At 44.6% G+C, this 14,245-nt stretch overlaps 1 protein-coding gene across 1 annotated transcript; it reads right to left on the bottom strand.

Annotated features, from left to right (window-relative positions):
- Positions 1-11,240: 11,240 nt before the first annotated feature.
- LOC127306289 (pectinesterase inhibitor 10-like) lies at positions 11,241-12,098 on the bottom strand. The gene has a single exon (XM_051336913.2). It carries the CDS (start codon positions 12,029-12,031, stop codon positions 11,393-11,395), a length of 639 nt encoding a protein of 212 aa, XP_051192873.1. The 5' UTR covers positions 12,032-12,098; the 3' UTR covers positions 11,241-11,392.
- Between the last annotated feature and the right edge of the window lie 2,147 nt (positions 12,099-14,245).

Genomic DNA, 14,245 nt, shown 5'->3' with positions numbered 1-14,245 from the left:
AGACATGCTCTAAGGGGGCACGGCTTGTCTGTTGTAGTGTTATTATTGTACAGGTGTTGTAATATGTAAGATCTACCGTTTATTTGCATCTGACGGCAGTCCTCCTTTGATGTCTTCGTCTTCCTCATCTCGCTAGTACGTTTGACGCGTTTAACCGTCTACCAGCTGCCCGTAGCCCGATATGTCGCCGCACAACAAACAAGTCCCGGTAAGTCCTGATGTTACCACCTTGACATCACCATCGTTGAGTCATGAGGGTTAGCTCTTCCAGAAAGAAACTTCAAGATTGGGTAGGCATGCGGCCATGCATTTCTCTGGTGCCTTGGAAGCTCGTCAGCATTTTCTCCGTCGCCGGCGTTCTCCGACCACCCTTCTTTCTTTTTTTGCAAATTATAACCCCATGATCTCCGTCGGCGGTGTTGTTTGCCCCGGGCATGCAGCAAGCCAAGTCCGTGGATATGGAGTTGCTGAAGCTAGCAGCTCGCCCTCCATCTCGCAGTGAGGAAATTTCATTGTGACAGGGACATAAAGAAATAAAACAACAACAGGTCTTTACAATACATCAGTATTCTTCTACAACAACAAGAAGAAGAGGTAATATGTAATTATTATTCATAAAGGCAATACATGAGATATCTATACACAGCACACCTTCACTTGATACATGAGATATTTACCACTCACCTTGTAATCATGTTCATCTTTTAAAGCGATATAAACATCTCCGGATCTTTCCCTATGCGTGTATACATGTTCGTATGCTTAAGGTTCTCTATTCATAAGTATCCCCAAGCGCGCTGCCCACCGCACGGGCCGCACGGCCACCTGCAAAGCTAGGTGATGCACCGTGCGCGGAGGAACAAGAGCGGAGGCTAGAAGGGGAACAAGACTCAAGTCCGTTGGATGCAAATGGACCGCAAATCATGTATGTTATACCACTATGTATAAGTAATAACACTACAGCAGACGAGCTATACAAGGTAGGAAATCTCCCAAGACAACCCGTATCAAGATTACAACAACCCACGCAACTAACATTAGATAACCTCGTTTAACCTTTCCTCAATCACAACTTATCTAAGTAGAGATTGCGTCCAAACTTCTCTAGTTGCATACTTGACTTGTGGTCCATTTTCTCGAAACTTAATCACATGTACGTATGAACGTCCAATAACTTATTAGTTACATTTTCTCGAACAAAATGATAATCCACTTTGATATGCTTAATTCTAGCATGAAAGACTGAATTAGCTGAAATATAAATTTCCCCCAAATCATCACACCATAGTGATGCTGCATTTGGAAGGTCAACACCAAGTTCTGTCAATAAGCTTTGAATCCATATCACTTCAGCATTAGCATTTGCCAAAGACTTGTACTCATCCTCTGTACTTGACGTTGAGACTATTTCTTGTTTACATGCACTCCAGTAAACAAGATTGCATCCCAAAAAGAATGCAAAATCTCCAGTAGTAGATCTTCTATCATCAGGACAACTAGCTCGGTCTACATCTGAGATGGCACTAGCCATAGTAGACTCTAACTTCGGAAGATTCAAACCGAGAGTCTTAGTATGGTTAATATATCTAAGAACCCGTTTCGACTGATGTCCAATGAAGAGTGGTAGATGCATGCATGAATTGACACACTTTGTTAACAGAGAAAGATATATCTACTAGCATCTCCGAGAGCAAGGAGCTCTCCTTCTGTGATGGATAGTTTCTTGGATGTTGAAAGCGCGGTGGTAACACCTTTAGTGTAAAGGTTGACGGCATCGGAGCCACGAGGGTGAGATGGGCTAGGGTGGTGCGGCCAGGGTATCGGGCCGCCCTAGGCCTATCTCGGCTCTCTGGCCGTCCCAGGTGAGGTTCAGGTGCTTCATGATTTTTTTCCGTAAAATAGCTGCGTATTAAAACATCCCAAATCATTTTGAGTTTGTGAAAGTTGCTAAAAGTCAAAACTACGAAAACATGGTTTTCTTCCCTATAGGGTTATAACAAAAATAAAAGGGATCTTTTAGAAAAATCTACAAAAACCATTTGAAATTATGATTATAACCATGATTATAACCACTAATATGAATCAATTATGATGGAATATGACACAATAAACTACAAAGAACATGATGCATTTTAGATGCATGAGGGGCCCTAAAAATTTAAGAGGTCGTTAGATGTTAGTCTTAATGCATCCTTTGTTTTATCATGAAAATGTGATTGCTCATACTATGGCTGTACATATCTTAGGCTCCGTCCAATATAGAAATTGAACTTGACAAGATGCTCGTTATATCTTTACTATTAAATGGGAGTTGGTCGTTTGATACTCAACGCGTTTTGGTGGTCGTCATTGAAAGCATCCTATCCGTTCAATCTAATCCTACGGTCTCCGGTCTCCGTTTGACATCCAATCCCGCAACAATCATGGAAACAATCGATCACGCTACGAATTAATAAGGAAACAATCTGACAGCCTTCTTTAACGCTCATGCCATCAATCAATCACGATACAAATAATTAGGAAAAAAAATCAGGGGAATTTCCTTACTTGGTTTTCTTATGAATTTATTACCTAAAATTAGGAACGTTGTATTCTTTACTATTATATATGTGAGTCTGTACATCGTCAAAAATGTTTGATGTCAAAGATTGAACAGATCTGGACCGTCTGCTAAACATAAGAATAATTGCAGCCATCCGATGGACCGCTGCACTGGCAGGTCAAGATCTTTCATAATCAGTCATTGTAACCATCCGATGGACCGCTGCACTGGCAGGTCAAGGTCTTTCATAATCAGTCATTATGTAATACAAAAAATAAGAAATCGCCATAATCGCGGATATTTAATACCGTGGAAACATGAAAAGGAAAGAAAACAGCTTCCCTCTTTTCCTCTGTCCACAATCACGCACAGCGTCGCCGCCGCCGCCCACCACATCGAGGTCCCGGCCGTGCTGCTACCACCGCACCGAGTTCCCACACTGCTACACCAGTCCACTACGAAGAGCCGCCACCGCCGCCACCGCCCACCACATCGAGGTCCCGGCCGTGCTGCTACCACCGCACCGAGTTCCCACACTACTACACCAGTCCACTACGAAGAGCCGCCGTCGCTGCGGAGGTGATCTCTGGCTTTGCGGACCTAGGGGAGCTCCTACTTGGGAGTCGACCGTCCTTCTCCGACTTGAGACCGGAGCCCCGCCACCAATGCCAAATTCTACACCGGGATCAAAATTCTACTGGTCGTCATCCCCCGCAAGTCCGTCTCCTGAGATCGTTGTTTTGCTCCCACGTAGCCCTAGCTCCGCCTGATGGTCTGGCATCGAGGATGACGCGGCTGGTCCCCGTAGCGGCCTGGTACACCACCTCCTCTGTCGGCTCGATCTCATCTCTAACCTCATTGTATGCATTTTGTGTTTCCTCTCTCAAGTCTAATTTTGTATTCATGGCCTTATTGTTGGGCTTGGGTGTGTGATTATAGGCCTAGGATAAGAAGAGCCTCACTAACCCAAAATTATCGAATTCTACAAATGGTAGAAGCATTTCTTTTGATAACTTCACTGAAGGAATCTCCTGCTGTTTCATGGATTGAATAAAATAGGTTGTTCCAATATTTACAAAGCAGCATTCTTTGACCGGCACCGTCCCTCCTCAGCATCCTCACCACGTGACGCCGACTCAATATCAGCCCACATTGGCGCCTGTCGACAATATTCCTTGCCGCCACAGGCAGGAGTAGCAGATCCATGGTGCCGCTAGGTTCGTCGACGCTCTTGTGTCCGCACCTCCATGGTGCCATTATCCCGAATCCGTGTCAGCTGCAGGCAGGTGAGTAACCTGCATTATATTGCATTATATAACCAGCATTATATTGCATTATATTTACTTCTTGCATTATATTGATTATGCACAGTTTCAGTTATGAGACTACTTCGGTTTTTTTTAGAGGAGAATATGGAAATTAAATCGATATTGTTCTTGCTTCTGTCATTGTGTGAAGCAAATCAGATGTCCAATGCGTTTCACTATTTACCATCATCATCTAACGAATACAGAGGTGATGTGCGCGAGAAGGAGATGGTGTTCGATGTGTCCAAAACTACAAATGTACAATTTTCTCCTGATGGATCATGGATCTCGTAAGTTGATTTTTCGTGAATATGTTAGCATCAGCACAAATATAAGAATTGAATCACACTTTTCCATGGTTCCACGAGCTCTGATTACGAATTTCAATCAGTAGAATTTATCATGAAGTTCTTCTCCTTGGTTGCAGCTGATCGAGGTAGCACTGGCAGTGAACAGTGGCGGAGCCAACAGGGTGGAAGGGTGGGGCCCCCCACCCTAAGATTTGGCCCAACCCATATTTCTTATACAGAAAAAAATAAAAATAAATACAAAAGCCCATCTAAGTAAGGTCTGCCCCACCCTAACGAGATGGGCTGGATTCGCCACTGGCAGTGAATATGACAATTTAGAGCTATAAGAGAACCAGAAAGGGTGGTCTGCCAAGAAGGGCGGCGCCGATGCAGCAGGCAAAGCCATACAGCTGTTGCTGCTCATTTTCTCTCCTGCCTCACTCCCATGTGGCTCATCATTTCACCACTATCAGCATGATGCAGCAGCTGCAACCCGACGTCACCCCGTCGCCCCCGCAACAGGAGCAGGTGGTGTTCCGGCACAGTGGAGCCACCTTCCGCCGGTCATGCTGCGCTATCTCTGCACATCGATGAGGCTGCAGCAGCCAGCAGGTGCCACACTCACGGTAGATGGGAGAGGGTTCACGGGCAGGCGCCGCCGCGCTGCTGGACGTGCGCTACTTCTCCTAGATAGCCTGGAAAGGCCCAGAGAAGTCATGAGTCAGAAGGGACCAGGTATCAGGGACATGCTGTGCGGAATGGAAATGAAGTACGTCTAACGGAACTTCAAAAACTCCAGTGAAGTACGCGGTCTTCGGTTTTTCTTCCACTGCATTTTTTGAATAAATTGTAGTTGGTTCCTGCTGATAAATGCCATGTCAATTTAGCTGTTACTACTGCAGTATACTCACTTAAATTTTCCTATATTATCTAGATCCAGCTATCAGCTCACTTTTATGTTAATCGCTTGACAAAGAAATTTCGTTTGCTCCTTCACAACAATGATTCTAGGCTGAGCCTACACTTCCATCTCAGTCGGGGAAAAGAGAGTGCACATTCCCCGGTATGAACTGTTGTCATGGTACATATATTCTTATACAAATGGTTAAACATTACAATGTAAATTTCTATGTACAAGAAAAATTGTTCCAAAATGATTCAGCTCTAAACCATACTTGTGGTTTTGTTTAGCTCTACAGATTGCAGATTTCTCTATGGTAGAATAATTGGGACATGAATCGCCGATAAGTCAGCATACATTTCTTTGATTTTGATCCTTTTTTCCTTCTTACCAAAAGAAAAGCTCACATACTATCACATATTATCTGTTAGAATTATACCATGTAAGTGCATGTTGCCGCGCCCGTCCATCTTAAGAAAATAATAACAGAAGATACAATTGTTGTTAGCAATGCGGATCATGTAGAAATATTCTGCATTTTAGTCTAACATGTAGATTCGACAAGGGGATGTTCAAAGAATCAAAGAGATCACACCATGCTACACATAGTATCTTGTGGTGTTTACTACTGTTGTTGAAAATTGAGGATACCAATCGGTCAAAGAGCCCTAAGGGCTTACTTGAGGTCCTTCCTACTCCACAACCTTCTAATTTGCTTGCGATATTAAGGTACAAGATACATGGACCGTAAAAGATGACATACTTTGGAAGCAGTATACAGTTGTGCATCTTTGTTGTCCTGTTTTCTTCTCCATGTACTGTAAAAGTAATACTAGACGTAGTCTTGACCCCTTTTAATGATAGTTCTCTTTATTAATCAAAAAATACACTTTCCTGATAATGTAATACTCTTGGTGTTTACCTAGAAGTAAGCGTAGTTCTGTCAAGCCACACTAATGTTGGGTATTAGCTAAGGCATCATTGTTTATGACAGCTAGAAGTATCACTCCATTTTCTAGGCTTTGGCTACGCGCCTTATTTGAGACTAATGCAGCTCGATGATCTTGTGCACTTACTAAGCATGAAGAATCTTCTGACAATAAACTTTTAGCTTGATCAGTTTTGTATCATACAGAGAGTAATACACGCTTCAGCTCAAAAGGATTAATGCACGCTCTAAATGTTCTAATCTAAATATTAAGTAGTTAACGATTTCATTAAATGCAATTATAACAAAAGAAAATAAATACATGCTTCCCTACTGATTCCCTCATTAAGTTATTTGTTTACTATATATTCCAACATAAAATATGCATCACTATATGGAACTGCAAGTCTATTCCAAAATATTTCTTGCAACCTGTTGGTACCAGCAGCTAATACAATGTTTGCTCCACATAGCTCTCCATCTCTCTCCTACAGTTTCGGTTCCTCTTGATTCAATTGCTTATTTATTCAGTTGTATTCCTTCATTACCTGCATTGATGCATGTTTGAGGTCACTAGGGCTGCTCTCAGAAGATGCTAGGGACACCTCTGCAACAAATTGGCTCTCATCACTTCTTCCCCTTCTAGGAGATTTCTCATGTGTGAATTGCACATCAACAATAGATGAGTCCTTTGAAAATTATTGATTACACTATTTCTTTTGAGTTTTCCCATTCTTTTGTTAGCACACTGCACTTGCCAAATTTCCATGTTTTTTTTTCTGAGAATGTCAATAAAACTTACTGTCGCACTACAAAATGGCTGGAACATTTTGCTATCTACCATGTCTATATAGTAATGATGTTCTTGCAAACCTTCAAATTACGAGAAAGTGTATGGATGTCTCATTATTAGCCAAACATAAAGAAAGGTCAGTATACCAATTTATTTCTGTAAGTTGAGTTGGCCTTTAGAATGATAATTTGTAATATGCATGTTGGGCTCACCAAGTAATTTAGCATTGGAAGGTAGGAAATGATATGTCCTAATACTGAAAGCTATTAGCATTTTGTACAGTTTTATATGGCCGGCATGTGTTAATTTAGTAAAGCTTAAAATGTGTCTTTCCTATCCTTTTGGGTATTGATACGTCTCCGACGTATCGATAATTTCTTATGTTCCATGCCACATTATTGATGTTATCTACATGTTTTATGCACACTTTATGTCATATTTGTGCATTTTCTGGAACTAACCTATTAACAAGATGCCGAAGTGCCAGTTCCTGTTTTCTGCTGTTTTTGGTTTCAGAAATCCTAGTAACGAAATATTCTCGGAATCGGACGAAATCAACGCCCAGGTTCCTATTTTTCCCGGAACCATCCAGAACACCCGAGAGCCGCCGTAGGGAGCCTGGGGCCCCACACCACACCCGGCGCGGCCGGAGGGGGCCGCGCCGCCCTAGGGTGTGGGCCCCCCAGAAGCCCTCCTGCGCCGCCTCTTCGCCTATATAAAGCCTCCGTCGCGAAAACCCTGATGCGTTCGACGAAACCCACAGAAACCTTCCAGAGCCGCCGCCATCGCGAAGCCAAGATCTGGGGGACAGGATCTCTGTTCCGGCACGCTGCCGGAGCGGGGAAGTGCCCCCGGAAGGCTTCTCCATCGACACCGCTGCCATCTCCACCGCCATCTTCATCACCGCTGCTGCTCCCATGAGGAGGGAGTAGTTCTCCATCGAGGCTCGGGGCTGTACCCGTAGCTATGTGGTTCATCTCTCTCCCATGTACCTCAATACAATAATCTCATGAGCTGCTTTACATGATTGAGATTCATATGAGTTTGTATCACAATTTATCTATGTGCTACTCTAGCAAAGTTATTAAAGTAGTTTTATTCCTCCTGCACGTGTGTAAAGGTGACAGTGTGTGCACCGTGTTAGTACTTGGTTTATGCTATGATCATGATCTCTTGTAGATTGCGAAGTTAACTATTGCTATGATAATATTGATGTGATCTATTCCTCCTACATATGCATGAAGGTGACAGTGTGCATGCTATGTTAGTACTTGGTTTAATCTGTTGATCTATCTTACACTAAAGGTTACTAAAATATGAGCATTATTGTGGAGCTTGTTAACTCCGGCATTGAGGGTTCGTGTAATCCTACGCAATGTGTTCATCATCCAACAAAAGTGTAGAGTATGCATTTATCTACTCTGTTATGTGATCAATGTTGAGAGTGTCCACTAGTGAAAGTGTAATCCCTAGGCCTTGTTCCTAAATACTGCTATCGCTGCTTGTTTCTTGTTTTTTGCGTTACTACTGCTGTAATACTACCACCATCAACTACACGCCAGCAAGCTATTTTCTGGCACCGTTGCTACTGCTCATATATATTCATACCACCTGTATTTCACTATCTCTTCGCCGAACTAGTGCACCTATTTGGTGTGTTGGGGACACAAGAGACTTCTTGCTTTGTGGTTGCAGGGTTGCATGAGAGGGATATCTTTGACCTCTTCCTCCCTGAGTTCGATAAACCTTGGGTGATCCACTTAAGGGAAAACTTGCTGCTGTTCTACAAACCTCTGCTCTTGGAGGCCCAACACTGTCTACAGGAAAGGAGGGGGAACGTAGACATCAGGTATCTGCACAATATGCATTTTATCACATGCATAGGCACCATAGTAAAGGTTTTCAATGTGCATAGAGGAAAGAAACTTTAAAAAATGTTAGATGATAGTCACTTAGAGGAAGTAAACACACATAGATAACTGTTATAAATTTGTTGGACCGTGGCAACGCACGGGCATTCAACTAGTTTGTATAGGAATCATGTGCTTAAAATCTAGGTCGCCCTTGGGAACTCTTCACTCACATAAGTGCACACCTAAGCTTATCCTTTTGCTGCATAAAGGATTATGATTTCTTTGAAAAAGAGCTTATTAATATTTTTTTTACTATTTGCACTCGATCTCCCATGTGCTTTACCTTTTAGGAAATTATAAAACAAACATACCAAAACCTTCGGGACTTTATTTGTTGACTACTTCCATTTAGCGAATCATTTATTCAGCTTCTCGTGGGTATGATACTCTTACTTATCAAAAGGTACTACACTTGCGGGTTATCAGCAATCGATCCCGTGTTCCTTATGAGTACGATCAAGGTGGCCACATAACCACAACCAATGTGGTATACTCCTACAAGACAGGAAAAAGCTCTCTCTTCCCTCCTCTCATCAATGAAATAACTTTCTTCCCTCCTCTGATCAACGAGGTCCCTTTCTTTAGTGGCTTGTGCACATCTATCATTACTCATGGAAATTACCAACATGATCGGTAAAATCAGGCTCCACACACACAAACTCGCCCACCTTACTAGCAAGGTTGTTGACTAGAGGTGTATACCTCGGCGGTGGATCATGGATCATAACCCACACTTAAATCCACTCTATCTCGATAGTCGACAGTTTTTTGAATCCATTGTATCCCTCTACGATCACACATTTATTTCAGAACGACCAAGGACCTCCTTCCATCACTTTTGACCAATCTCCTACGCAGGAAAATTGGAGTATGTATAGTTTGTCACCGACAACATGAAACGTGATTTCCTGAGATAGCCTCATATTCTAGTAGAACCAGAACCAGTTATACTCCCTTTCAGTGTGCACCCAGGATATGGCCAACCATCTTGTGGCGGCCTGATTCATCGGTGGCGCCTCCTCTACAAAGACGAAGACGACCAAAGGGAAATCAGAGGTGGGAATACAAACATTTCCCCTCGGAATAGTCTCATATTATTCCACACCTCAAATTTATATCGGATAATCTAGGTGATTGTCCGTGTGGCCGGCATCTCCACGTTTAAAACCTTTGGAGTTATACCGCTTTCTCTTTGGGTGTGTTTGGTAGGTTGCATGGCATTTGGCCCGCATTACTGGAGCTAAAGTTGCGCCATTTGGTTGCCTGGAATGCCTTCGCGTTGTGGACGAACCGGTTCTCAAAGCAACTCTGGGCCTAGCCCGGGAGGAACGGCCGATTCGTCTGTTTCTAGTGAGCCACCCTCGTCTCGCACTACAATGATGCAAAGTACTATAGTAACATAGCAACATGTAGTGTTGCCCCCGCAAGTACTATAGTACATGTAGTGTTGACTTGATGATGATGATGATGTATATTTTGCTTGTAGCTAGGGATTAAAGACTTCTTATGGCTTGTAAGTGTGATCAGGTGATATATACTAACCCCTCATGTGATGATGAATTTGCGGTGTTAGCATGGCGGCCAATTTTGTTGTGGTGTTAGGATTACACCATATTGGTGTAGGATGAACTTCTGGTCCACTTTTGCAATGATCATGAATGCTCCGCTTAGTTTATGATGTGTTGTCAAAATTGTGTTTCTATGTTATGACTTGTTTCAATCTTGTGACCGATCAACAACATTACTTGTTCTTCTGTCATGCTAGTGGTATGTGATCTTTTGAGGAAGGAATCCATGTATCTATAACTCATAGAGGATCTCCAAGAGCAAGTCAATGGATACTTAAATAACAACTACAAAGGGTATAAAATATTGGAGGAGGCACAAGTAGAGTGCCAGAGCTTCTTGGATGATCAGGACACAGCTATTCAGGCCATTGAACAACTATTGTCGTTACCACAAGGAGCACCGCAACCAATGGGTGTTCTTGCAATTGCAATACCTGGAGCACAAGTAGCATCGGAGGTACGTGAGAGTAATGTGAAAGAATTCATCATCCACTTTGTGATCGTTAGGATCTTGTGATTCTGAATCCTATATGATGTAACATGCAATGGCATGATAATCTCACCCTATTTAAACGATGGTAAGAGTATGAGATTATGATGTGTGCAACCAAAACAACTCTACGGTGTACGAGTAGAGCTAAAATAGACTGTGCGCAGCCAACCAAACGAGTACACAAAATCACATCACGAGCAAACAAACAACAACCAAATTTTAATCCGTGACTCGTTTGCAATAGGCTAAACCCTGGAACCTAAATAAGCCTAGACTACGAGACGGCATCCTCTTTGTTTCTGGCCTTGTTTTTGCTCGCTCTAGCAGACATGGTCTATCCTCACTTGTTCCCCGTGGTTGCTTTATTTATAAAAAAAACTTGAACATTGTATCACACTCAGCTCGCATGCATTGACTTGGGCGGACCGCGGACGTGGTGAGTTTTGGCCGGTTTCATCACAGGCAGCTCACATGCAGGAACGTACAAATCATAGACACCAGCATGTACAAAACGACGCTGACACATGCGCACAGTATATTTTGCGCCTAACAGGAACACTTCAATAGTACTGTATATCTGATTTGTACACAAGGCATGGCGTATAGGTACGTACGGTACGTATAACACCTCCGTCTATATGGAATGTGTCATGGCGGCTACGGCGGCGTCTGGGCGGCCATGGCGTTGACGATGCCGAGCGCGTTGGCGGTGAGGTGCGCGAGGCCGATGACGTGGGAACGCACGGCCTCCCTCACGCCGGCCGCCTCGCCCTTGAAGCCTTCCATGCACATGCCGTCGTCGGTGAGCGCCGCGCTGGCCCACGTCCGGACGCTGTCGACGCGGAACCTCGCCGTCCTGCTCGCCTGCTGCGTCGCCTGGCCCTCCTCCTCCGCCTGCTCCTCCATGGTTTCCACCGACTGCCGCAGCATGCCCACGGCGTCCCCTAGCATGCTGACGCAGTCCCCCGCCGCCTCCGCCGCCACGGGCGTCAGCTGGCCTCCCGCGGCCATCTCCTTCATGGCCGCCTTCGCGTTCCGCGCGCCGTCGAGGGTCACGTTCAGCGCGGCCCACGCCAGCCGCGCTGGGCTTGTTCCCACAGCGGCCGCGTGCGGGAAGAGCGTCGCGTCGCACAGCGTCGGGTACTCCGTCCCCGCGCACCACGACCTGATGAAGCTGACGTTGCCGACGGCGGCGGCCGAAGGGGCCGGCCGCGCCGCGCCGGAGAGGCCGCAGCAGCAGGAGAGGAGCACGGCGGAGAGAAGCAGCAACGGGCTGCTGATGCTACGCGGCGCCATGTCCGGAACGTCCGTGCCTACGTTCGTACGTGTTCTTTTAGCTGGTGGTGTGGCGGACGAGTTTCTTGGTGGAGCGGGTGTGCGTCTGGGGTATATATGGCCGGCACGCGATGGAGGGGATAAGGCCGCGAGCTGCACGTATGGCGCGAACGCCCTCAAAAGATCGCGAGCTCACGACGCAATGCAGGCGCTCGCGCGCTATTCACATGCCTGTCATCCTCATCCCTCTCCGGCCTCTGGCTCATGGTGGCAAACTCGCGATGCACGTAGCTCGAAATCGGAAGGCAGCTCGACGTCGCGATCCAGATTAAAGACTCATTTCCATCCCTGTTTCTCCGGAACTTGCACAGTGATGTGCCTTGGATTTACATGCAAAAGAGGGCCGCCTCTTCAGGAGCAGATCGCGGAGACACGCAAGTACGGCTTGCTTTTTCGCTGGGATCGATCAGTGTATCGGTAACGGATCTGTTAACGTTAATGTGACCTCGTGTCGGCTTCGACATGCACGAAAGATCTTTGCTCTTTCCCCCATGCTGTCCCTGTACGCTGTACATATGGCTGCCGCGACCATTCCCTACGTAGGGCACTGGAATATTTTTTTAAAAGGAATTGCTAAGTTTCAGGTAGCTGAGATGTAGCTTATGTCTCAGTCACGTGCTTCATTGTTGAATTTTGTTTCTGCTTAAAGATTCGTGTTTGTTGCTATTTATACTTTGTTTAGATCCGTATCATGTTATTCGACTGAAACATAAGCTATGTCTCAGTGAACTGAGACTTAAACACACCCTTTCTCAAAATAATTCGCGCGAGTTTTTCGAACTTCCACATACGGAGTACATAGTTCATCAAATCTATCAGAAGAGCCAATTAGCCTCGCGCAACTCGCAAGCGTACGCGTGGCCGCTCTAGCTCCTCGCGCAACTCGCAAGCGTACGGCTTCGTCTGTTTCTTGGAAGGTTGCTCGGGTGGCGCGGCCGCGGAGAGCCGTTCTTGGAGTGTGGCGCGCCACGCCAGACTACGCCATAGATGTCACTGTACAAATACATCCATGTGGGCCAGCTGACAGGCAGGTCAAGAGATCGATTTACACAAAATAACCCTTTTTGTTAAGTATTTCACAGACTGAACTCCGGACGAAACTATTTCAACGGTAAATTGACAATACAATGTAACCTAAATTGATATTACCAAAATTACATCCATGTGGGCCAGTTTGGATGTATGCATTGAGCCTTGGTATTAGACATTGGCATTATAACTTGTAATTTTGATTGTAGGATGGCACTTCTTGAAGCACACTATGATCAAAATCACCGTGGTCGGCTCATGGCGGAGGAGAAGAAGGTACATGCAGTGGATCGATACATATGATGTGCTAGCTTGAATTTTTTCATGGTCATATGGTGTGCTAACTCATATTTATTTTGTAGGTTTTCACTCCACTTCAACTTAGGTCTCATGAGGCTCATGATGAAGAGAAAATGGAGTACGACGATCGGTACACTGAGTATATCGAGAGGCTTGGGTTACTCCCTTTTATTACCCTAGTCACTCGGTCGATGCCCGCGATGAATCCTTGTGCGATCACGGCACTTGTTGACCGTTGGAGGCCCGAGACCCATACTTTTCACCTTGGGTGGGGATAGATGACCGTCACTTTGCAGGATGTGTCGATGATCCTTGCACTTCCGATCAGTGGAGCTCCTCTCTGTTTTAGCACAAACTCGAAGGGATGGCGCGATTCGATGAGGTCACTCATTGGGTGTGCGCTGTTGGTAAAAGACTGTTGGAGATATGCCCAAGAGGCAATAATAAATGGTCATTATATATCTTTGTGTTTATGATAGTGTTTACATATCATGCTATAATTGTATTAACCGAAACATTGATACATGTGTGTTATGTAAACAACAAGGAGTCCCTAATAAGCCTCTTGTATAACTAGCTTGTTGATTAATAGATGATCATAGTTTCATGATCATGAACATTGGATGTTATTAATAAACAAGGTCATGTCATTATATGAATGATGTAATGGACACACCCAATTTAGCGTAGCATATGATCACGTCATTAAGTTCTATTTGCTATAAGCTTTCGATACATAGTTACCTAGTCCTTTCGACCATGAGATCATATAAATCACTTATGCCGGAAGGGTACTTTGATTACATCAAACGCCACTGCGTAAATGGGTGGTTATAAAGGTGAGAT

The sequence above is a fragment of the Lolium perenne genome, chromosome 1, assembly GCF_019359855.2.
Source record: "Lolium perenne isolate Kyuss_39 chromosome 1, Kyuss_2.0, whole genome shotgun sequence".
In the NCBI taxonomy this organism is placed as follows: Eukaryota; Viridiplantae; Streptophyta; class Magnoliopsida; order Poales; family Poaceae; genus Lolium; species Lolium perenne.
The sequence above is the reverse complement of the archived record's forward strand: the minus strand, read 5'-3'. Positions and strand labels throughout refer to the sequence as shown.

Coding starts and splice junctions, on each gene's coding strand:
- LOC127306289 (XM_051336913.2), bottom strand. CDS start 12,031: ATGGCGCCGCGTAGCATCAGCAGCCCGTTGCTGCTTCTCTCCGCCGTG.